Below are 26,153 nucleotides of genomic sequence, written 5' to 3' on the forward strand. Positions count from 1 at the left end.
TGTATTGGTTGTTTATGCCCCTGTACCCGAGTTGCTCATTTCCAGCTCTGTGGACTGAAATAGACACATGCATGGAACTGAGAGTAGCACTTGAGACATGCCTATGTAAGATATTTAGATCCCTGGTAGCAACAAGATTTCATGTATAAATGTACTTCAAAAGGTCTGGAAAATGAAGATAAAACTGTATAATGGTACAGAAAAAATTTGGAATCCATGAAGAAGGTTAACAGAAAATGTGAATTGTGGAAAATTATGCATGGACTTCAAAATTTTTGCACCAAACTTTGTATAAATGTATGTTTAACATGTGGATGTGCACAGAAACACTAGTTTGTATAATGTATTACACATGTGCTGTTTGACCACTTAGAACTTCTCAGCCTTCACACTGTATTAATTTTATCTTTACTGAAGTAAATGACCAATTGCTTCTTTCAATCATTGTACTTGCCATTTAACCTTTCCAAAGGCTTCTGAAGCCCGTTCCCTATTACAGTTCTATGAGGTTACTGCCTAGTTGCCTGACTCGGCTACCTTCTCTACGGATGTGCTGGTGGATTCTTCCGTTCACTTCGTGTAGGTGGTGACCCCATATGTAATGTAGTGATGAAACTTAGTCTTGAAAGAGTGTACGTATTTCCCATGACGGTTCAGCCCTCATTTATGGAAAAGATCAGGACAAAACAAAGGATTATGAAGACATCTGGACCTAAAGCTTTATATTGGGTCCCTTCTCCCTTTTCATTTGGAAAGAAAAACACTAATTATGCAACACTGAAGAGTTCTTTAAAATCTATCTCTGAAAACAGTTTACTAAGCAGCATATGGAGTTCTAGGTCGAACATAATGAAGAAATTTGTAAGATGAAGGAAAAATGTAATTCCCTTCTGAAATACTTTTATTCCACCTATGCTGTGTTTTAAATGTATCCCCCAAAAGTTCATGTTTTGGAACTTAAACCTAAAATCCTGTGTTGATGGTATCTGGCAGTCACTAGGATTAGATGAGGGCATGTGGTTGGAGCTCAATGGCTGTACAGGAGGAGACCTGAGCGAACAGCTTGTTCTGTTCACCTTGTGACCGACCATGCAGTAACATCCCTCATCAGAAGCCTGAGCCAAGGGCCAAATAAATTACCCTATGATACTCTCATTCCTTGAACCCCCTTTCTACATGTTTTATCTAAACTTCAGCAGTTTCATCCAAATAGTTCTTATTAAAATACTTGAAGTAGAACCAAAGGTAGCTGGAAGAAAGGAATTTCATAGTTAATTTTATTTATTTGAGAGGCAGAGTTATAGACAGGGATAGACAGAAGTCTTCCGTCCACTGTTTCACTCCCCTAAATGGCAGCAGCAAGAGCTGGGCTGATCCAAAGCCAGGAGCTTCTTCCAGGTCTCCCACACAGGTGCAGGGCCTCAGCCACTAGGGCCATTTTCCACTGCTTTCCCACCATAAGCAGAGACCTGGATCAGAAGAGGAGCAGGCAAAACACAAACCACCCATATGAGATGCTGGTGCTGCAGGCAGAGGCTAGCCTACTATGCCCCAGTGCCGGCCCCTCACAGTTCATTTTTAAAAATTAAAGTATTAGGGGCCAGTAATGTGGTGTAGCAGGTAGAACTGCCACCTGCAGTGCTGGCATCCAATATGGGCACTGGCTGATGTTCTAGCTGCTCCACTTCTGATCCAGCTCCCTGCAAATGGACCTGGGAAAGCAGCAGCAGATGGCCCCAATGGTTGGGCCCCTGTCCCCACATGGAAGACCTGGAATAAGCTCCTGGCATTGGATCAGCTCAACTCTGGCCATTGAGGCCATTTGGGGAATGAACCAGCAGATGGAAGCTTTCTGTCATGCTAACTCAACTCTTCCTTTCAAACACATAAATCTTTAAAAAATTATTTACCTTCCCAGAAAATTAACTAAATTCTTCCTTAAATATTGTATCTGGGGTTAAGAGCTCTTATGTGAAGATGAGTAATGTAAAAAGTTAAAGGATCAATTAACATACTTTACTAAGTTCACAGCTTTATACTATACACTGTATTTTCAAAAGGAGAAAGTCTTGAGTACCACTACTGTGATAACACCACAAGCAGAGGAAAGGGGTGGACTTAGATTCTCTGAGGTTCCAGGTACTAAATCAAATTTTTCTTCGGTAACAACGTGACATTAGTGTGAGTGAAAACCTAGAATATGAGCCTAAGTCCTATGTATTAGAGCAATAAGTTAATTCCACCGTACATTATTTCTTTATCACATTTATATGTAAATATGAAAAATACACAGGAAACAATCATTTTTTAAAAAGTTTTAAGATCATAAATAGGTCATTGTTATAACACATTTTGGATTTTTTAAAAAACAAACATTCTGACGTTTTAAGAAAAGATTACCTTTTAAAAAAAATCAGTTCCCTCATCATTGTACATTTTTAAACTTCCAGTCTCCTAAGGCACAATATCTGTTTAATCAGAATGCTAATCTCGCCACCCCACTATTGCAGAAATAAGAGGCATGGTATTGATAACTAATGATTCTGTCCAGAAATTCTGCTACTTGTTTCTCCTCTTAAAGTGATAAGCATTTTTGTGACAAAGGCCTGGTGTTAATGTAGGACTTTGTTTAAAATTTTTTTTTATTGAAATACTGTAATTTACCACAGGGGCAATGGGAAAAGAGGGGAGTTGGCAAAACATGGCATAATTTCCTTAAAGAGGACTTGGGGAAAACTCAACATAGTGTGTGGTGAGGCAAACATCCTCTGGAACCCAGGTTAGAGTCCTCGTTCATCCCAAATCTTCAGAAAGCCAGAAGTCGGCCTAGGTGAAGATAACACCTGGATACATACTGGAGGGCATTTCTTTCCTAATCACCTCAGACATTCTCGTCTGCTACCTATCAGCTGAGATGTAGTGAAGTACTAAAATTTGATTGCAACCAAAAAGTTCTTTAACAAAATTAAAAATACCTTATTTTTAATTCTGCCTTCTGTGATACCACCTGAACTTCAAGGTTTTATATGTACAATGTAGTGATTTAAAAAAAGAAAACCCACAATGTGATTGTCCACAGATGAATCATGGGATGAGGTTCACGACTGAATCAATCATGGAGTGTTAGTCAATTGTAAACTCTGGAAAGTTAATCCTAGGAAACACGTGTAGAACAGCAAGAGAGGGAGGGAGGCCTCTTGGTCATTCCAATTCTGACAAAGTGCACGGTCGTCGAAATTCTTGGCCACGTTCATGGAGCCACTTATTGGATACTGTAAGAGGAAAAAAATATTTAACAAGGTATTTCAGTAGTGTCTATAACATAGTTTCAACATGAGCTAAAAGTTAAAAATCAAAACCACAAAAGCAGAGAATACTTAAAAATTTGAATAGATGGTGGAAACAGATTTCCTACACACACATGTACAGGTTTATGTACTACAGATGTACATGTCTTTGAGGGTTGGTATGCATTTCCTGAAGCTTCCAGTGGTGAGGCTTGAAATCAGACACAAATGGAATACAGAGCACTTTACCTGTTTGCAAAGTATAGCCTTTAGGTATCTTTGACGCAAAGATGAATGAACACAAACTCTCCAAAGGATGCTGTTACACGCTCATTGTATTTCTTTGCTTCCAATATACTTTAAAAAAATACTTATTCAAAAGGCAGAGTGACAACACAGGGAGGGAACTGGAGGATGGATGATCTCTAGGTGGCTGTAACACTCAAGGCTGGGCCACGCTGAAGCTAGCAGCACAGCTCTCCCTCAGGTCCCACATGGGGAGCAGAGACCCAAGTATTTGATCCATCTCTGGGAAGCAGAGGCAGGACTCAACCTCGGGCTCTCCAATACAGAATGGTGCAGAAACCACTGTGCTGCAAGGCACACCCTTCAGACAGTCTTTCAAAAGGTACCACAAAAGGAATTTATTTTCTACCCTCTCATGTAGTATCTCATAGAACTCAATCAATACCATCAACACATACAAAATACAGAACTGTAAATCTTCATTCCGAACTCCTCACCTTTCTCAACCCTTCCCTCTAGTCTTTACTCATGCAGCCCCATGAAATTGCCTGTTCTATCTCTACAACTTACTGCCTAACTCTTCTGCTTCAGTCCAGCCTGTCACCATCACCCACTCGAGATGATGGGAAATAGCCTTCTAAACTGACCTCTCCTCAACTAGCCTCTTCTCACTGAAAAAGTCCTCAAGCTTTGTAATTATCTGGGAGATATTTAAATCTTGACAATCAGTTCTCACTCTTTAATCTTATGTCTCACAGTAATCACTAGACATTTGCAGCTACTGAATACTTGAAATGGGACTAGTGACATGGGGTTAATTAACAGAGTAAAATTTATTTTTCACCTTTTTACACTCTACTTTTATGACCATGAAAGTAAGGATCTCTTTAAACATTCAACTCTAGCCTCACACTAGCCCTGGGCTTGATCCCTTAGATGCCCCCTAAAACTACTCTGCTACCTTTGAGACCAAATTTTTTTTTTTACAGGCAGAGTGGATAGTGAGAGAGAGAGAGAGACAGAGAGAAAGGTCTTCCTTTTGCCGTTGGTTCACCCTCCAATGGCCGCCGTGGCCAGCGCACCGCGCTGATCTGATGGCAAGAGCCAGGTACTTCTCCTGGTCTCCCATGGGGTGCAGGGCCCAAGCACTTGGGCCATCCTCCACTGCACTCCCGGGCCACAGCAGAGAGCTGGCCTGGAAGAGGGGCAACCGGGACAGAATCTGGCGCCCTGACTGGGACTAGAACCCGGTGTGCCGGCGCCGCAAGGCGGAGGATTAGCCTAGTGAGCCACGGCGCTGGCCAAGACCAAATTTTAAAATTCAGGTTTGAAGGGGGTGTCTCTAACTTAGGGAGTCACCATCTGCATTTTACAATTTATTTTTTAGTGTGTCTCAGATTGTGAAACACTTGAAAGGAAAATGTCTTACTCAACCCTGAGTCAATATTTCTTGGAATAATCATCAAAACTGATTGTATACAAATTGATACTAATGGGCTGATGTTTTGGTAAAGTTAAGCCCCTACTTCAATGGCATTCTGATGCAAGCACTGCAAGTCCTAGAGACTCTGCTTCTGATCCATCCCCCTGTTAATGTGCCTGGGAAAACAGCAGAAGAGGGCCGAAATATGTGACTTCTACTCACATGGGAGACCCAGATGGAGTTCCTGGCTTTGCAATGGTCATCACAGCCATTTGTTGAGTGAACCAGCAGATGGAAGATCTCACTCACATTAACTCTTAAATAAATAAATCTTGAAGAGAGTATGACCAAGAATGTGTTTGGAATCCCATACCATGTTAAGTTGGTGGAAGATGTTTGAGAAAACACTTACCCCATTTGTTTCCAACTAGCACTGGGCAGGCTGCATGCCGTGTACTATAATCTCCTTCTCCACTGGCAAACAAATTATACCAGAAAACCGCAGTTCCCTATGGAGAACGATTAAAATTATCCCAAGTAAAATGTCACGTTATTACCTTGTATGATATTGACATTGAAGGACTCCTCTATGATAATTTTGAAAACAAATAGCTTTAAAAAGTTAATACAAAGCTGCCTGACAAAAAAGAGTATCTGACAAAGTTAACAGATCTTTTTATCGTTGCAATATGGAGGAGGCAAACATACATGTAACCAATTTTAGAAATGAAAACTTTACCAAGAGTACATAGATTTCATTACTAATCCCTGGTGGATAGTAAATTGTGCCACAAAAATACCACAAACTTTATCTAGAGATAATGCAGTACTTAAGTAAAGTGCCTTGAAAAATTTAATTCATTAATGAGATCACATACCCCCTTCCCAAATAAACACCAAGAAGCCAGTATCTCTCCTCCTCAGGGGAAAAACAAACTTACTTTTTTGGGCCAGACGCTGGCTCCTACTTCAGGAAAAACAGTGGCTCCTCCTGCAGACACATCACTCATCTGTAAGAGACAAATCAAAAGTGCTGGCTGAGAGGGATTAAAGCAAATTGTCAGCCGAGTAAGATACTCCCACAACCATCTCTTCCCCAGAGAGGCCAATCGGAATGGCCATTTATGCACCCACCCACCTTTCTAGGAAGAAGGACGCCAGTGAGAGCACAGTGCCCAGTATGAGAACAGCAAGCCACACTGAAGTCCGCAGGAGAAAGAGCTGCTTAGTCAACTGTCTCCCCTAATTCTAAGCAGTGATGCACACAGAGGGACTGGCCTCCTGCTTAGGGGAGCGACAAAGAATTAGGCAAAAGACCTTAGACTTGAAACCCAAAGTCAGGCAGTGCCCCACAAGCTGAGTACCTGCCCCCAAGCTAAGTACTAGTTGAATGATCCTCATCCTCCTCCCTTCAACTCTGGTAGGCAAGACTAAGATCCCAGCCACTGGAGAACAAAGTGAGAAAGAGCATGTGTCCCTGCCATGGAGCTCAGTGGTGGACCTGTAGCACTGAGTCCCAGTACGAGACAGAACCCATTAATCCTCATCTCCTTAGGCCAGTGCTTGTCAATAAAGCCACTCAACCTGCCTTGGAATCAGGCAGCCTTTAACCTAATGGGAAGGACTCATGTAGGCCTCACTGCCTGCCGTAGGCAAGCTTAGCACAAGTTTCCAAAATTACACAGACCTCACTTCAGCTCTGAGAACTAGGTACAACCCAGGCTAGGGACTGCTCCCATCACACCTCCCATGACTCTGAGCAGACACGGAACAGCAAATCTCTAGCCCCTGCGGAGCAGGGCAATAAACTGAAAGAACCTCCAGATTCATCCACGTGCCCCACCTGCTCGGACATATAACTCAGCCATCATCACCCGGGGCTGGCTACAGTGGTCTTGGCAGGCAGTGGGTTCCGGGTGTAATCTGGCACTGTGGATTGGTGGTAGAAGGACTAGTTACCCCTGTTCCTTCCCCAACCCCAGGCAGCACAATTGTAGGACAGTAATGTCAATCTGAAGGAAGAAAATGAGGATTTACAAAGCAATTGCATCAGAGCCTGGACAATTGCTAGTCCCTCCTTAGTGAGATCAAATCGGGGCAGGATCCCATGGTGCCTTTACATAAATGGCGACTGTGGCCAGTCATCTGGGCCTTTCCTATGAGGCCACACATTTCTTGAACACTCCCCCAGCAAATCTGGAGGAACACAGCTGCAGAATTTGGACAAATCTGTATTTTGAACGCCCTCTACTGCTGAAATAGTGACAACACACCAATAGAGGATTCATGGTAAATGTGAACTTGGGCTATTTCAGCATTAGTTGATGTTAAGTGCCCACAGACTCAGAGAAACAAGCAGACTGCTGAAAATTTCTGGAAGAACAGGCAAAACCAAAGCCAGATAGCTAAGACTAGAATAAACCTAATCCTGCAACGTGCAGATGATGTCATATGCCAACAAGCATCAAAAACTTTTTGAAGAAATCATGACCTTATATAATGAATAAAGTACCAGCAATTACACCTGCAAACTCTGAGAAATCAAAGGACTGATTTTAAGTCCTTTGACTTAAAATGAGCTTCAATAAAATGAGGATTGATTTAACTTTAGAACAAACTTAGCAGAGATGGAAATAATTTTTAAAATTTAAAAAATTTGCAGCTGAGTAGGTTAAACCACTGCCTGCAATGGTGGCATCCCTTATTAGAACTAAGTCCTGGCCCCTCTGTTTTTTGATCCAGCTCCTTGGAAATGTGCCTGGGAAGGCAGTAGAAAATGGCTCAAGTTCTTGAGACCATGGTCAGCCACCTGGGAGACACAGATGCCGTTCCTGGCTTCTGGCTTTGGAATGGCCCAGCTGTGGCCATTTGGGGAGTGAACTATCAGGTGGAAAATCTCTGCCTCTCCCTCCCTCCGCCATTATGCATTTCAAATATTTTTGAAGAATTTCTTGAGCTGAAAAGTACACTATGCAAAATTAAAATTGTGATAGAAGCTAAGCGGATCAAACAAGAATTATTGAACTCAAAGACAGACTATATTAAAATGCAGTCAAAGGAGTAAAAAACTTTCCAAACTGAGACAAAGATGCAAATAGGGCAAAAGTCACAAGAGATTGAACTTAACCAAGTCTATTCCAAGATATATTATAAAGATAAAAAGAGGATTTTCAAAGCAGCAAGAGAAAGGAAGTAATACCTATGGGCATTCTAATCACCTGAGAACAGACTTCTCCATAGAAACCTTATAGGCCAGAAAAGACTGAATGTAATCTTTGAAGGAAAAACCGCCAACAAAGAATACTGTACCCAGTCCAAGTACATGAAGGAGAAAACAAAAGCCAAAACAGTTTTTCACCACCAGACTTGTCCTATAAGAGATAATAAGTGGAGTTCTTCAAACTGAAGATAGAAACCTCATTTGTAGGAGAAACTACAGATAAACCATTCATATCTTCAGTGTGAAGCCTAAAACACAAAATAATTTAACTGCAGTATGTTCACAGATAGCAAGATGTAAGGTTTAAAATGGGACTTCAGAAATTCAAAATGGGAGGAAAGCATGAGTGTCAAGTTTGTTGTTAATATTCTTTACTTTAAACTCCATTATCAATGTGAAGTTGCTATCATTTCAAAATAGTTTAGTATAACCAAAAGATGTTTGTAACCTCAAAGGAACCATAAAACAAAAATCGTAATAGACTACCAAGAATCAAAACACTAGTAAGGAAAAATCAGTTAACCACAAAAGATAATGATGAGGCAGAAAGAAACAAAGGAACCATGATACAGTTACCAAACAAGTATCAGAATGGTTACCTTAAATGGGAACAGATGAAATTGTCCCAATAAAGGGTTAAATCTTAAAATGACTTAAAAAAATGTTATTGTCAAAACCAATCTCAACTTTTTTTTTGACAGGCAGAGTGGACAGTGAGAGACAGAGACAGAGAGAAAGGTCTTCCTTTTGCCGTTGGTTCACCCTCCAATGGCCGCCACGGCTGGCGCGCTGCCGGCGCAATGCGCTGATCCGATGGCAGGAGCCAGGTGCTTCTCCTGGTCTCCCAGGGGTTGCAGGGCCCAAGCACTTGGGCCATCCTCCACTGCACTCCCAGGCCACAGCAAAGAGCTGGCCTGGAAGAGGGGCAACCGGGACAGAATCCGGCACCCCGACCGGGACTAGAACCCGGTGTGCTGGCGCCACTAGGTGGAGGATTAGCCTATTGAGCCACGGCGCCAGCTCAACGTATTTTTTAAAATTGAAATCATATCAAGTAGTTTTTCTGGCTACGATGTTAATAAAATGAGAAATCGATAACAAAGAAAACTTTGGAAACTATATAAATGCATGTGGATTATTTCTGAACAACTAATGAATCCAGGTAAAAATTAAGAAGGTAACTGAAAAATTTCTTGAAGCAAATGTTAAGAACATACTGTAACAAAAATCCACTCAACATGGATTAAAGACTTAAATCTACGACCCGACACCATCAAATTATTAGAGAATATTGGAGAAACCCTGCAAGATATTGGCACTGGCAAAGACTTCTTGGAAAAGACCCAGAAGCCAGGCAGTCAAAGCCAAAATTAACATTTGGGATTGCATCAAATTGAGAAGTTTCTGTACTTCAAAAGAAACAGTCAGGAAAGTGAAGAGGCAACCGACAGAATGGGAAAAAATATTTGCAAACTATGCAACAGATAAAGGAATGATAACCAGAATCTACAAAGAAATCAAGAAACTCCACAAAAACAAAACAAACAACCCACTTAAGAGATGGGCCAAGGACCTCAATAGACATTTTTCAAAAGAGGAAATCCAAAGGGCCAACAGACACACGAAAAAATGTTCAAGATCACTAGCAATCAGGGAAATGCAAATCAAAACCACAATGAGGTTTCACTTCACCCGGGTTAGAATGGCTCACATTCAGAAATCTACCAACAACAGATGCTGGAGAGGATGTGGGGGAAAAGGGACACTAACCCACTGTTGGTGGAAATGCAAACTGGTCAAGCCACTATGGAAGTCAGTCTGGAGATTCCTCAGAAACCTGAAGATAACCCTACCATAACCCAGCCATATCAATCCTTGGAATTTGCCCAAAGGAAATTAAACTGGCAAACAAAAAAGTGGTCTGCACATTAATGTTTATTGCAGCTCAATTCACAATAGCTAAGACCTGGAACCAACCCAAATGCCCATCAACAGTAGACTAGATAAAGAAATTATGGGACATGTACTCTATAGAATACTATACAGCAGTCAAAAACAATGAAATCCGGTCATTTGCAACAAAATGGAGGAATCTGGAAAACATCATGCTGAGTGAATTAAGCCAGTCCCAGAGGGACAAATATCATATGTTCTCCCTGATCGGCGACAACTGGGCACCAAAGGGGAAACCTGTTGAAGTGAAATGGACACTATGAGAAACAGTGACTTGATCAGCCATTGCCCTGACTGTTGATGTACAATGTAATACTTTATCCCTTTCAGTATTTTTTTTTTTTTGTTCTAGTACTATTGGTTGAACTCTGTAATTAACAGACAATTATTCTTAGGTGTTTAAATTTAACTGAAAAGTGATCCCTGTTAAATATAAGAGTGGGAATAAGAGAGGGAGGAGATGTACAATTTGGGACATGCTCAATCGGACTCACCCCAAATGGTGGAGTTAGAAATGTGCCAGGGGATTCCAATACAATCCCATCAAAGTTGCATGTACCAATGCCATCTCACTGTCCAAGTGATCAATTTCAGTTCACAACTGATCACACTGATAAGAGTCAAAGGGATCACACAAACAAGACTAGTGTCTGCTAATACTAACTGATAGAATCAAAAAGGGAGAGAACAATCCATCATGGGAAGCGGGATACACAGCAAACTCATAGAATGGCAGATGTCCTAAACAGCACTCTGGCCTCAGAATCAGCCCTTAAGGCATTCGGATCTGGCTGAAGAGCCCATGAGAGTATTTTAGGCATGGAAAACCAAGACACTCTGGCCCAAACACACACACACACACACACACACACACACCCTAAATGAAAGATCTCTGCAAGTGAGATCCCTTTGGAAAAAACGGGGCCATCAAAGAAGGAGGTACCTTTCTCTGAAGGGAGGAGAGAACTTCCACTTTGACTATGACCCTGTCTGAATAAGATCTGAGTTGGCGAACTCAAAAGGCTTCCATAGCCTTGGCAACTCATGACTAGAGCCTAGGGAGATTACTGACGCCATAAACAAGAGTGTCAAATTGTTAAGTCAACAACAGGAGTCACTGTGTACTTAGTGCTCATGTGGGATCTGTCCTTAATGTGTTGTCCAATGTGAAGTAATGCTATAACTAGTACTGAAACAGTATTTTACACTTTGTGTTTCTGTGTGGGTACAAACTGATGAAATCTTTACTTATTATATACTAAATTGATCTTCTGTATATAAAGATAATTGAAAATGAATCGATGTGAATGGAATGGGAGAGGGAGTGGGAGATGGGAGGGAAGTTATGGGGGGGGAAGCCATTGTAATCCATAAACTGTACTTGGGAAATTTATATTTACTAAATAAAAGTTAAAAAAAAGAACATACCATAACATATAGAATACAGCAAAAGCAATACTAAGAGGCAAGTTTATAGCAAGCAAAGCCTATAATGTAAAAAAAAGAACTCAAATTAACAATTGCTGCACCTCAAGGACCCTGAAAAACAAGAACCCAAAATTAATAGATGGAAAGAAACAATAAAGGTCACAGAAGAAATGAGAGACAAAAGATCAATAAAATGAAGAGCTGGTTCTTCAAAACATAAACTGACAAACCCTTAAGTGAGACAGACTAAGAAAAAAAGATCATTCTAATAAATTCAGAGATGTAAAGGAAACATTATAATTGAGACCATACAAACACAAAGGATTATTATAGATTATGAATAGCCATATGCCATCAAATTTCATAACCCAAAAGAAATGGACAAATACCTGAACCTAACACTTCACTAAGAATGAATCAAAGAAATAGATTACCTGAATAGATCAATAATGAGTAAGCAGATTGAATGACTTAAAAGTTTCCTTTTGAAGAAAAGCCCAGGGGGCTGGCATTGTGACATAGCGGGTGAAGCTATAAAAAGATCAATTTTCAACAGAAGACATGCAAAGGGCCAACAGGTGTATAAAAAACACTCAACTGCATCAATCACCAGGAAAATGGAAATCAGAACCACCTCACTCTGGTTAGAATGGCTATTATTGAAAACAGAGGGAGCACAAGTACTGGCAAGGATATGCACATTGTTGGTAGGAATGTAAATTAGTGCAGCCTTTGTGGAAAACTGACGTTTCCTTAAAAAAAAAAAAAAAAAAAAAAAAAAAAAAAAAAAAAAAACACCACATACACACACACACCAGAACTAGCATATGGCCAAGCAACCCCACTATTCAGCGTAGATCCAAAGGATATTAAGTCAGCCTTCAAAGAGATCCACATTCCCATGTTTACTGCAGCACTATTCACAACAGTCAAAAAATAGAAACAACCTAAGTGTCCAACCACTGATGAAAAAATAAATAAAATGTGGTACACATCCACAATACAATACTACTCAGCCACAAAGATGGAATCCTGTCATTTGTGGCATTGTGGATAGAACTTGAGGCCATTATGGTAAGTGAAAATAAACCAGGCATAGAAAGACAAGTACTGAATGACTTCATACATGGAATCTTAAGAAGCTATTCTCATATAAGTTGTAAGTAAAATGGTGGTTACCAGATGCTGGGGAAAATAGGGAGGAGGGGAGAGCTAGGAAAAGGATGACTAACAGGCACCGAGTTACATAGTTCAGTGAATTTCTGTTGTACATTAAGATGACTACAGATCATGATAATGGAATGCATAAAAGCTAGAAGAAAGGATTCTGAATTATTTTAGCATACAGTTTCAGGGGATATGTTTAACCTGACAGAGACATCTCACAATGTATACATGCTTCAGAACAACACATGGTACCCCAGAATTATATAGCTTTTAAGTATCAATTTTAAAAAAATTAAAAATTAAGTGCTAGTGTTTAAGTGCTGGTAGAATAAAGTAAAAATATGGCATTGTGAGAGGGGTTTAATGTTGAATGCTGAAATATTGGAAACACTTGGACTTTTGTTTACATAGTTATGGATCTGTGTATCCTGCTGAGTTTTGCAAAAATTGAAATACAAATAAACTACAAAAAGCAAAAGTGATTAGCAAAATATGCAGGAAAGGAGATGGGGACATAATTGGAATAGGCACTACTCTTACAGAGGGCAAGGACTTAAAATCAGTAAGTTGAGGTACTACAGAGGAAGCTATGTATTTTGTTAAACTACAATGTACACCATGGAGCCAGTGATTTACCTGTTTCACCCTCTGCTGATCTTAGTGTCTAAAATAGTACCTTAAGAGCTATAGGTGCTTGATAAATATATATTTAAACAAAATGAAAAAACATCAGGAAAAAAAACCATACTGAAATCAGTTTTTCATTTCTCATGGTAGGGAATCAATACATATTAACTAAAAATTAGAAGATTAAAGGACTATAAAAAGTTGTAGTCATAAAGGTAACTTAGAATCAAAACACAAATCTTCTAAATGAACTGAATAAGCACTTGCAACAAAAGCAGGCAAAAGAAATACGATAGAATGAACGTTTTTTAAAAACACTCTAAGAAGAATATATAAACAGATTCATACTGTGTCACAAAACAAAAAGAAGGCACTTAAGACAGTTTGTGCAAAGTGGGTCCGTTTGAAAAAATTGTTATTCAAGGTTTATTTGAGGCCAGCACCGCAGCTCACTAGGCTAATCCTCTGCCTTGCAGCGCCGGCACACCGGGTTCTAGTCCCGGTTGGGGCGCCGGATTCTGTCCCGGTTGCCCCTCTTCCAGGCCAGCTCTCTGCTGTGGCCAGGGAGTGCAGTGGAGGATGGCCCAAGTGCTTGGGCCCTGCACCCCATGGGAGACCAGGAGAAGCACCTGGCTCCTGCCTTCAGATCAGCGCGATGCGCCAGCCATGGCGGCCATTGGAGGGTGAACCAATGGCAAAAAGGAAGACCTTTTTCTCTGTCTCTCTCTCTCACTATCCACTCTGCCCGTAAAAAAAAAAAAAAAAAAAAAAAAAAAAAGGTTTATTTGAAAGGCAAAGTGACACAGGAAGAGAAAGGGGGAAGAAGAAACAGAGGTAAAGATCTCCCACCTACTGGTTCTTTCAACAACTGGCTGGGGCTGGGTCAGGTTGAAGCCAAGAACTCCATCCAAGTCTCCCATGTGGTTGGCAAGAACTCAAGTACTTGAGCAATTACCGACTGCCTCCCAGGCACATTAATAGAGAACTAAATAAGAAACAGAAGCTGGAACTCAAATTGGCACTCTTATATGGGAAGTCTTAAAAATGTCATGGAAAATGAACACTGGGGCCAGTGTTCGGTGTAGTGGGTAAAACCACCACCTGCAATGCCTGCATCCAACATGGGCACCCATTCAAGTCCTGGCTGCTCTACTTCTGATTGAGCTCCCAGTTAATCTGAATAGGAAAGCAGTGAAGATGGCCCAAGTCCTTGGGCCCCTGCCCCCACAGGGGAGACCCGGAAGAAGCTCCTGGCTGCTGGTTTCATCCTGGCTCAGCCCCTATCATTGTGGCCATTTGAGGAGTGAACCAATGGATGCTGCTTCTAACTCTGCCTATCAAAAATAAATAAATAAATAAACCTATAAAGTACAAATTATGTAAAAGCTGGGCATGGAATTTTTTTTTAATATGCCTTTTTTAATGTGCCTGGAAAACTAGTAGAAGATGTCCCAAGTGCTTGGGCCCCTGCACCCATATAGGAGACCTGGAAGAAGCTCCTGGCTCTGGATTAGCCCAACTCTGGCCACTGCTGTCTTTTTTTTTTTTTTTTTAAAGGCAGAGTGGACAGTGAGAGACAGAGACAGAGAGAAAGGTCTTCCTTTGCTGTTGGTTCACCCTCCAACGGCCAGTGCACCATGCTGATCCGATGGCAGGAGCCAGGTACTTATCCTGGTCTCCCATGGGGTGCAGGGCCCAAGCACTTGGGCCATCCTCCACTGCACTCCCTGGCCACAGCAGAGAGCTGGCCTGGAAGAGGGGCAACCGGGACAGAATCTGGCGCCCCGACAGGGACTAGAACCCGGTGTGCCGGCGCCACAAGGCGGAGGATTAGCCTAGTGAGCCATGGCGCCGGCCTACTGCTGTCATTTTTTTTCCCTTAAAGTTGAGAAAGTTCACCTTTTCACTTAAAGGAAGCACTCTACATCTTTTCTTTGGCATATTCAAATTGCTAGCATCAGTAAGAGGGAAAAACGATCAACCTAATAGTTACTATAATACATATAAGGATCAAGCAATATAGTATCAATATTCATAAAGAAAAAAGAAAAATAAGAAACACAGAAACGAAGTTAGCATGAGTGCCTCCTAAACGTCTGAAAAGATCTTCAACCTCTCTAATAAAAGAAACGCAAAGTCAAGTCACAACTACCAATCTGGTAAGTGAATGAGGTACAGTGAATGATGAGCTGGTACTGCAGTGCAGTGCTTGTGATGCACAGCATCCCATACTGGAGTGCATCTTCAAGTCCCAGCTATTCTACTTCTGATCCAGCTTCCTGCTAATGCGCCTAGGAAGGAAGAGGAAGACAGCCCAAGTACGAGGACCTCTGTCACCCATATGGGAGACCCAAATGGAGTTCTTAGCTCCTGGCTCCGGCCTGGTCTAGACTTCAGTGTTGCAGCGATTTAGGAAGTAAACCAATGATGGAAGAGTTTCTCTTTCTCCCTTCTCCTTTCTACCCTGAGACTCTGTCTTTAAGACAAATAAATAAATCTTAAAAAAAAAAAAAAAAAAAGGCTGCCAAACATTTCCTAAATATAGTGAGACCAGCATTGTGGTACAGCAGGGTAAACTGCTGCCTTCAATGCTGGCATCCCATATGAGCACTGGTTCAAGTCCCAGCTGCTCCACTTCTGATCCAGCTCCCTGCTAACGCGCCTGGGAAAGCAGCAGAAAAGAACCCAAGTGCTTGGACCTATCCCACCTACATGGGAGATGTAGCTAGATATCCAGGCTTCTGGCTTTGGTATGGCCTGACCATTATGGTCATTTAGGGAGTAATCCAACCAAGAAAAGATCTGTCTCTCCAATAAATTTTTTTGTGACAGGCAGAGTTAGACAGTGAGAGAGAGAGAAAGACAGAGAGAAAGGTCTTCCTTTTTCTGTTGGTTCACTCTACAATGGCTGCTGCGGCCGGCGCACCGTGCTGATCCGAAGCCAGGAGCCAGGTGCTTCTCCTCATGTCTCATGCGGGTGCAGGGCCCATCCTCCATTGCACTCCCGGGCCACAGCAGAGAACTGGACTAGAAGAGGAGCAACTGGGACAGAATCCAGCGCCCCGATTGGGGCTAGAACACGGGGTGCTGGCACCGCAGGTGGAGGATTAGCCTAGTGAGCCGTGGCGCTGGCCCAATAAATTTTTTTTAAAGACTGATTTACTTTTTTTGAAAGGGGGGTGCCTGGTGATAGATCATCCATCCACTGGTTGACTTCCCAAATGGCTACAACAGCTCAGGCTGGACCATTCCAAAGCCTGGAGCTTCTTCTGGGTCTCCCATATGGGTGCAGGGGCCCAAGCACTCAGGCCACCTTCCTCTGCTTTCCCAAGTGCATTAGCAGAGAGCAGGATCAGAAGCAGAGCAGCTGGGGCTCAAAGCAGTTTCCATAGGGGATACCGGTGCTGCAGGAGGTAGCTTCATCAGCTATGCCACAGCACCTGCCCCAAATAAATAAATCCTGAAACAAATAAGTCCCACTAAAAGGCAGGTTATAAGTTGACACAACCTCTATGGAGAGCTTACCTTCAGAAATTATATAACTCTTCACAGTACAAATTTGTTTATTTTGCTTTTTTCCCTCATTTTTCCTGCAATGTTTGTCTCTCTAATTTGTTTTATATGAATCTTTGTAACATTCCTTACATCCTTTCAGAAACACAAAGGAGTTATGAGAAGGATACATGTAGTGAAGGTGGGAGAAAGATGAGGAATGTACATTAATAGTAGAAAAACAGGAAAGACGGGAGGGAGAGCAAAAAATTGAGAGACAGGATAATGGTCAGGAGTGGAATACTGCACATTACAAAGAGATACAGTTTCATATAATTTAAATGGGGGTAAGGGATAGAAAGGAAATAAAATAAGCAAAATTAATAACAAATAAATTATTAATAACCGAAAGTGGAACAGATAGCATTGTTTAAATACATGTCCCGGGGGGCTGGAGGTGTGGTATGACACCAGGTTAAGCCACCTCTTGCAAAACCTGCATCCCATACTGAAATGCCAGCTTGAGTCTCAGCTGCTTCACCTCCAATCCAGCTTCCTGGGAAAGCAGAGGAGGATGGCCCAAGTGCTTAGGACCCTGCCACCCATGTGGGAGACCAAGATGGATTTCCAGGATCCTGGCTTAAGCATGCCCCAGACCTGGCTGTTGTGCCATTTGGGAGTGAGCCAACAAATGGAAGATCTCTCCCTCTCCTGCTTTGCCTTTCAAATATATGTCCCAAAATGTCTCATTTTACATGTTCTTATAACATTTGTCTTCAGTGGTAGGGTCTATATTTCCTCCCACTGAAGCTAGGCAGACCTTTTTAATTGTTTCAATTAATACAATACAGCAGAAATAGCACTATATGACTTCTGAAGCTAGGCCAGAAAAATGCCTTAAATTTGCATTATTCTTTTCAGATGCTTACTTGTACAGTCCAGTCACATAATGCAAAGAAGCCTGGGTGACAAGCACTGGCCTGAATTGTAGGTATGTTGGCAAATAGCTAGCCTCAACTTCAAGATGACCCCAGTGCCAGACATCTTAACTGCAAATAAACGATCTGGAGAAGGAACTATGTAAGTTGAGCCCAGTCAACTTCACAACTGTGAGAGCTAATAATAAAGTAATTGTCATTGTTTCAAATGATTCAGTTCTGTACTGATTTGTTATATAGTAATAGATAGCTGGAACAAAAACTATGATCAAACTTTATGAAAGTGGTTACCCTTGAGGGGGTTTCTTCAGTGTTGTAAGATGTTATTTCTTGATTTACATGCTGATTATATCAAATGTGTTCACTTTATAAAAATGTATTAAGTTATACAATAATTTACACATTCTTCTGATATAAAATTTAATTTATAATTTTACTAAAATATGTAAACATATAAATTCATATACATAGATTCCTATATGTTATATGTAAATAAATGAAAAGTTAATATTTTGGCCTATAGACTATCTCCAAGTAGTAGGACTATCCGGATTTTAATTTTCTTCAAGTTTTTTTTGCTCTCTTTTTTTAAGATTTATTTTATTTATTTGAAAGGCAGAGTTAGAGAAAGAGGGAAAGTAGAGAAAGAAATGTCTTCCATTCATTGGTTCACTCCCCTAATGGGAGTCCAACAGCCAGGACAGGGCCAGGAGGAAGCCAGGAGCCGTGAGCTTCTTCTGGGTCTCCCACGTGGGTGCAGGGGCCCAAGCACTTGGTCCATCTTCCGCTGCTTTCCCAGGCCATTAGCAGGAGCTGGATGGAAAATGGAGCAGCTAGGATTTGAACCAGTGCTCACATGAGATGCTGGTGTTGCAGATGGTAGCTTAACCCACTATGCCACAACCTTTTTCAGGTTTTTTCAAAACTTTCTACAATGAACATCTACACTACAGTTTGAAAGAGTTACAAATACAATAAAATTCTTAACTCTCTTTACTCAGTTTCAAAAACTTTAAACTATCTAGTTAATAAGAGGTATGAGAACAAACAACACATGAAAATAATTTATTTGACTAAGTCTCAAAATAAAAATTTTAACTTACATAAAATAGCCATGTAGCAATTCTATTTCCTGTCCCCAGCTCTTTGAAAGCATCTGGTTCATCTTTCTGTGAATAAAACACAGCAAATTCAATGGTTTAAAATTTAGCAATATAAATTGTCTAGTGGCAACAAAACATCCGTAGTAATATGCTAAAGAATATGCAAAAAATAACCCCAAAAAGTTCCCCAATAATGTCATGTGCACTATTTACATCAGGCACTCAAATGCTTATTGATTACTGGGTCAGTATATATACCAGATAATTTTGACAAGACCAGGGCAGGGAAATTATTTGAGAGCGAGTACCTATTAACTGCATATAAGAAATCAAAACATATAGTTTTAGTTTCCAGGATAATAAGACATCAGAGCCACTTCTTAGCTATATTCATGAAACTTACTCCCTATGGGTAAAACAACATGAGATTTATTTTCAACTAATGACCCACTCAATCATTAACTGCTATTACGGTTGTCATTCTTTTAGACATCACTTTAATTAGCCTGGAAAATTCATTTTTAGTTATATAAATCTTAATTTTAAAAAGCTATATAATCTCTTAGCATACTGCACATTTCATTGTCCTGCTTTCTTTGTATGTGTGAACAGTATTATTTCTTATGTGCTATACAAAGAGTTGAAGGTTAATTAGCAGAATAGGTAGTAATGCTGCCAGTCTCTTTAAGACAGACACCACATAATCTCTTAACATGTATCCCAGAAAAATGAAATCATATTTTTCACATGGAAATTTATATACATCTTTATTTTTAAATAACAGAAAAGCATCCAAGCATCCTTCAAAGAGTAATGTCTAAACTGGTAAATCCATACCATGGAACACTACTCAGCAATAAAAAAAAAAACCCACATGCTACTTTACTATTCTTTTAAGGACAGGATTGGGCAGTATTATTATTATTATTATTATTATTATTTTAACTTTTATTTAATGAATATAAATTTCCAAAGTACGGCTTATGGATTACAATGGCTTCCCCCCCATAACATCTCTCCCACCCTCATCCCTCCCCTTTCCCACTCCCTCTCCCCTTCCATTCACATGAGGATTCATTTTCGATTCTCTTTATATACAGAAGATCAGTTTAGCATACATTAAGTAAAGATTTCAACAGTTAGCTCCCACACAAACATAAAGTGAAAAATAATAGATGATTTTTTAAATGATGATGAAATCAGATCAGACCTATTGTCATGTTTAATCCCAGCAAGAGTCAAGTTGGGAATTAATTTCTTTTTTTTTTTCTTTTTTTTTTTTTTTTACAGAAGATCAGTTTAGTATACATTAAGTAAAGATTTCAACAGTTTGCACCCCCATAGAAACACAAAGCGAAATATACTGTTTGAGTACTCATTATAGCATTAAGTCTCAATGTACAGCACATTAAGGACAGAGATCCTACATGAGGAGTAAGTGCACAGTGACTCCTGTTGTTGACTTTACAAATTGACACTCCTGTTTATGGCATCAGTAATCTCCCTATGCACCAGTCATGAGTTTCCAAGGCTATGGAAGCCCCTTGAGTTCTCCGACTCTTATATTGTTTAGACAAGGTCATATTCAAAGTGGAGGTTCTCTCCTCCCTTCAGAGAAAGGCACCTCCTTCTTTGAAGACCTGTTCTTTCCACTGGGATCTCACTCACAGAGATCTTTCATTTAGGTGTTTTTTTTTTTTTTTTTTTTTTTTTTGGCCAGAGTATCTTGGCTTTCCATGCCTGAAATACTCTCATGGGCTTTTCAGCCAGATTGGAATGCCTTTAGGGCTGATTCTGAGGCCAGAGTGCTGTTTAGGACATCCGCCATTCTATGAGTCTGCTGAGTATCTCGCTTCCCATGTTGGATCACTCTCCCCTTTATTTATTCTATCGGTTAGTATTAGCAGGTACTAGACTTGTTTATGTGCTTATTATTATTATTATTATTGAAGGGCAGACTGAGATCTTCCATCTGATTCACTCCCCAGCTGCTGCAATAGCCAGTGTTCCATGTGGGTAGCAAGAACCAAGCACTTGAGCCATTACCTGCTTCCAAGGATGCACTTTAGCAGGACGCTGGATCAGAAGTAAAGAAGCCAGGATGTGAATTAGGCACTCAGATATGGGATGCAGGATTCCCAAGTGGCAACTTAACTGCAGTGTCAAATGCATTGCCTCTTCTTAATTTTATTAAAAACTTAAGAGAAACAGAGATGCAAAGAAAGAACTGCTATTTATTGGTTTGCTCCCACAAATGCCTGTAACAGCCAGGGCTGGGCTAGGCTGAAGCTTGGAGCCAGAAACTCAATCAGGTCTCCCACATGAATGGCATGAGACACCATGACCTGTATTTCCAGGGCCTGCATTGCCAAGAAGCTGGAATCAGGAGCCAGAGCCAGGAATCAAACCAAGACATTCCAATGTGGGACACAGAAATCTTAACTGCTAGGCTAAATGCTTGGCCCAAGAATACATTATGGATACATGCAAGAACTTGGATGTGAGACAGAAATTCGCCACAGCAGTTAAGTTGCTTGAGGGGCAGATACTGCAGTACAGCAGGTTAAGCCACTACCTGCCAATGCCAGTATCCCATATCACTGCCAGTTCAAGTCCCAGCTGGCTCCCCTTCCAATTCAACTCCCTGCTAATGTGCCTCGGAAAGCAGTGGAAGATGACCCGAGTGCTTGGGACACTGACAATGATATGGGAGACTAAATAGTGTTCCTTGTTTCCAGCTTTGGCCTGGCCCAGCCCTGGAAGATGCAGCCATGGGGGGAGTTAACCAGCACATGGAAGATCTCTCTCATTCTCTTTCAAATCAATAAATCTTTTTAAAAACAGAAGTAGGGCTGGCACTGTGGCACAGTGGGTTAGAGCCCTCAGCTGAAGTGCTAGCATCCTATATGGGTGCCGGTTCAAGACCCAGCCGCTCCACTTCTGATCCAGCTCTCTACTATGGCCTGGGAAAGCAGTGGAAGATGGCCCAAGTCCTTGGACCCCTGCACTCACATCGGAGACTCAGAAGAAGCTCCTGGCTTCGGATCGGTGCGGCCGTCTGGGGAGTGAACCAGCAGTTGGAAGACCTCTCCCTGCCTCCACCTCCTGTCTGTGCAACTCTGACTTTCAAATAAATAAATAAATCCAAACAAACAAAAGCACAAGTAACTTGGGATGCCTGCATTCCATTGTCACAGGGCCTACTTTGAGTCCTGGCTCCTTTGTTTCTGATCCAGCACTCCTACTAACACACACCCTGAGAAGCAGCAGATGATGGCTCAAATACTTGGGTCCCTGCCACCCTCATAGGAGACTCAGAATGAGTTCTGGCTCCTGACTTCAACAAATGCCTAGCCCTGCCTGTTGCAGGTATTTGGGGAATGATCCAGCAGATGGAAGATTGCTCTGTTTCGCTCTGCCTTTCAAATAAAATGAAAATTATTTTTTTTGAAAAAGGGAACTTAGGGGCTGGCACTGTATCACAGCAGGTTAAATAGCTGCTGGTGGGGCCGGCGCCATGGCACAATAGGTTAATCTTCCACCTGTGGTCCCAGCATCCCATATGGGCGCCGGTTCTAGTCCCGGTTGCTTCTCTTCCAATCCAGCTCTCTGCTGTGGCCTGGGAAGGCAGTGGAGGATGGCCCAGGTCCTTGGGCCCCTGCACCCGCATGGGAGACCCTGAAGAAGCACCTGGCTCCTAGCTTTGGATCAGCATAGTTCCGGCCGTTGCAGCCATTTAGGGAGTGAACCAACAGAATGAAGACCTTTCTCTCTGTCTCTCACTGTCTGTAACTCTACCTGTCAAATAAATAAAACCTTTAAAAAAAAAAAATTGCTGCTGATGATGTTAACATCCTGTGTCAGAGTACAGTTAAAATCCTAGCTGTTTTGCTTCTGATCTAGCTACCTGCTAATGTGCCCAAGAAAGCAGCAGAAAATGACCCAAGTATGTGCCTCTACTACCCATGTGCAGGACCTAGATGGAGTTCCTGGCTCCTGGTTTTAGCCTGGTCCAGTCCTAGCTGTTGCAGCCGTTTGGGGAATAAACTAGCAGATGGAAGATCTATTTCTGTCTTTCCCTCTAACTCTGCCTTTCAAATAAAGCTTAAAAAAACAAACAAACAAACAAACAAAAAAACCAACTTAGATGAACCCCAGAGGAATTATACTGAGTGAAAAAAAAAATCCCAAAAGAATGCACACAGTATGATTACATTTAAATAACATTTGTATTGTTATAAAAAAGAATAGACTGTTGGTTGCATCAGTTAGGAATAGAAGCAGGAAGGATATACACAGCTGTGGAGTGGTAGTATATACACATGATAAAACCGCATAGAGCCACACACAGAAATGAATGCAAGTTTAACAGGTCAAATCTGAACAAGCTCTATGGATTTTGCTAATGCCAATTCCTGGTTTTGATAGTGTTACTATAGTTATGCGTTATATCAACATTTGTAGAAGGCTGAGTGAAGGGTACATGGGACTTATTCTGTAAACTTTCTATTCCATTTTCTCTCTTTTTAAAAAATATTTATTTATTATTTGAAAGACACAGTTACAGAGAGAGGGAAAAACAGATCTACAATTTGCTGGTTCACTTAATGGCCACAACAGCCAGGATGGGCCTGGCTGAAGCCAATAGCCTGGAATCCCATCAAAATCTCCCACATGGGTGACAAGGGCCCAAGTAGTTCCGCCATCTTTTACTGTGTTCCCAGGCATATTGGTAGGGGGCTGGACTGCAAGCAAAGCAGCTGGGACTTGAACCAGTGCTCTGATATGTGATGGCGGCCTTGCAGGTGGCAGCTTAACCCACGGCACCACAGTGCTCGCCCCTATTCTTCATTCTCTTTGTATCTTGTTCATGTTTACCTTCCTGTCTGCCAAAATGCCTTCTTGTAAACTCTTCACATCTACTGATCAATTCATTAATTCCTTTCATCTCTTTCTAATCTATTTTAAAGTTCATCCACTAAATTTTAAATTTCTATAGTTCCTTTTTTCTGTCTACTTCTAGCATATTCTTTTTTTAAGATTCATTTATTTACATGAAAGCCAGAGTTACAGAGAGGCAGAGGCAGAGAGAGAGAGAAAGGTCTTCCATCTGCTGGTTCACCACCTAAATGGTCACAAAGACCAGAGCTGAGCGAACTGAAGCCAGGAGCTTCCTCCAGGTCTCCCACGTGGGTGCAGAGGCCCAGGTACTTCCACCATCTTCCACTGCTTTCCAGGCCACAGCAGAGACCTGGACTGCAAGTAGGGCAGACAGGACTCAAACTGGCACCCACATGGGATGCCAGCACTACAGGCAGCAGCCCAACCCACTAGGCCACAGCACCAGCCCTAGCATATGCTTATTTCTAGAATTTCTAAATCATTTGAGAGTTTCTTATTTTTGTTCCCTCTTTTAGTTTTTAAGTATTCTGCAGTTATTTTACATTGTTTCTAATAATTCCACTATCTAAAATCCTGGGGATATCTGAATCTACTGGTTACTTCAGTTTCAGCAGTCACGTCCTATCAGTTAGTAGTTTTCTCAAAAATCAATTCGGAGGTGCATACCGTGGTATGGCTCATTAAGCTGCAGCTTGGGCTACCAGCATCTCATATCAGAGTACCTGGTTCAAGTCCCAGGTACTTGGCACTTCCCATCCAGTTTTCTGCTAATGTGCCTGGGAAGCCCAAGCACTTAGGTTCCTGCCACTCATGTGGAAGACCCAGACACAGTTCCTGGCTCCTGGTTTTGGCCTGACTGTTGCAGGCATTTGGACAATGAACCAGCAAATGGAAGATTTCTCTCCCCACCCCCCACCCCGTCTCCTTTTCCCAATGCTTCCCATCTCTGTCATCCTTTCACATAAATAAATCTTTTTAAAAAATGAACTCTCATTTAGCTTTAATGATAGAATGAGGATGATTCTCTCTGCAGAGAATTGAAGTTTGTTTCTACCAGGTATCAAGGAACAAATTTAAAAGCTTTAATTTCTCCTCTTCCACAGTAGGAAAAATTCAAATAACAGATTCATGTGAGGACTGGTCTATGCTTTTAAACTCCCATAAGCAGCTCCCATGTACACCACAGCCCAGTCAAGATGAAAATAGAGTTCTCCCTAAGACTCTTGTCTCAAAGCAGATTATTTTTCAGTCCATTCATTCTTTCACTGCAAGTGTCGTCATTCTGCTCATAGAGGCTTCTACGCAGCCCACACCATGGCAGGTCCTCCAGCACAGCTGCTAATCCCCAAAGCTCGAGGTTCCAACAGGCACACACTTTTCTGCCCCTTTTTTATTCTCAGGCTTTAGTTCCCAGGTTTTCTTTGTTCAGTTTGGCTTCGGGAATATTTTTTATTTTCTTCTAGGCTCACCAAGGCATCCAAAAGTATCTTAAATGCTGTCATTGGGTGTCTACAGTGTTTTGGTTTTTTTTGGTGTTTTTTTTTTTGACAGGCAGAGTGGACAGTGAGAGAGAAAGACAGAAAAAGGTCTTCCTTTGCCATTGGTTCACCCCCCAATGGCCGCTGCGGCCGGCGTACTGTGGCCAGCGCACCGCACTGATCTGAAGCCAGGAGCCAGGTGCTTCTCCTGGACTCCCATGCAGGTGCGGGACCCAAGGACTCCCGGGCCACAGCAGAGAGCTGGACTGGAAGAGGGGCAACCAGGACAGAATCCGGCGCCCCGACCGGGACTAGAACCTGGTGTGCTGGCGCTGCAAGGTGGAGGATTAGCCTAGTGAGCCGCGGCGCCGGCCGTCTACAGTGTTTTTTAAAAGACTTCATCGAGAATCTATCCCACCACACTTCCACAAATTCCAAATAGGCTATGAATTTTAAATAAAAGAAACAACACATTGTCACTCTCTCCTTTACCAAATTCTACTTAGGCTCATATGATTTCTCAAGTAGGCCCTGACTTGGGGACTTCTGTGTTTGTCTCTGTATTGTCTAATTTTAACAAGAATCCTGCTAAGTTAGTTTAGCAGAATCTGCCCCATCCCTATCCTCAATACCTGATCATCCTCAATATCAAATCTGGTTCCTCATTTGATACCATTTCTCAGGTACTGTCTGATCATCTTGTCCTGACTCCATCAAGAATCCTGATGGTTGGATCAGCCAGAATCCTCCCTTACCTTTTAGTCATTTTCCATCTACTGACCCCAAACCTGCTCCTTGGTATTTATTCCCACTTTTCCTTGTTATATCTGGAGTTGAGCTTATTCTCCCTCTCACACTGTGAAAGCACATTACTGGTCCTTACATCTAC

The 26,153-nt window shown here is 41.6% G+C and overlaps 1 protein-coding gene and 1 non-coding gene across 3 annotated transcripts in view; one reads left to right on the forward strand and one right to left on the reverse strand.

The window, feature by feature from the left end:
- Positions 1–2,249: 2,249 nt before the first annotated feature.
- The window catches only part of P4HA1 (prolyl 4-hydroxylase subunit alpha 1), a 104,136-nt gene continuing 80,232 nt past the window's right edge, over positions 2,250–26,153 (reverse strand). For both annotated transcript variants that reach the window (XM_002718425.5, XM_002718426.5), the window contains exons 12-15: positions 18,885–18,950; positions 5,898–5,966; positions 5,369–5,465; positions 2,250–3,272 (exon numbers count right to left, since the gene is read on the reverse strand). In XM_002718425.5, coding sequence (XP_002718471.1) covers positions 3,202–3,272; positions 5,369–5,465; positions 5,898–5,966; positions 18,885–18,950 — 303 coding nt within the window. In that variant the 3' untranslated portion in view covers positions 2,250–3,201. The remainder of the gene's footprint in view (positions 3,273–5,368; positions 5,466–5,897; positions 5,967–18,884; positions 18,951–26,153) is intronic.
- Positions 19,455–19,579, forward strand: LOC127484277 (small nucleolar RNA SNORA19). Its single transcript, XR_007911158.1, has one exon. It is a non-coding gene; the product is annotated as a small nucleolar RNA SNORA19 (small nucleolar RNA).

Source organism: Oryctolagus cuniculus, chromosome 15 (genome assembly GCF_964237555.1).
Source record: "Oryctolagus cuniculus chromosome 15, mOryCun1.1, whole genome shotgun sequence".
NCBI classification, from domain to species: Eukaryota; Metazoa; Chordata; class Mammalia; order Lagomorpha; family Leporidae; genus Oryctolagus; species Oryctolagus cuniculus.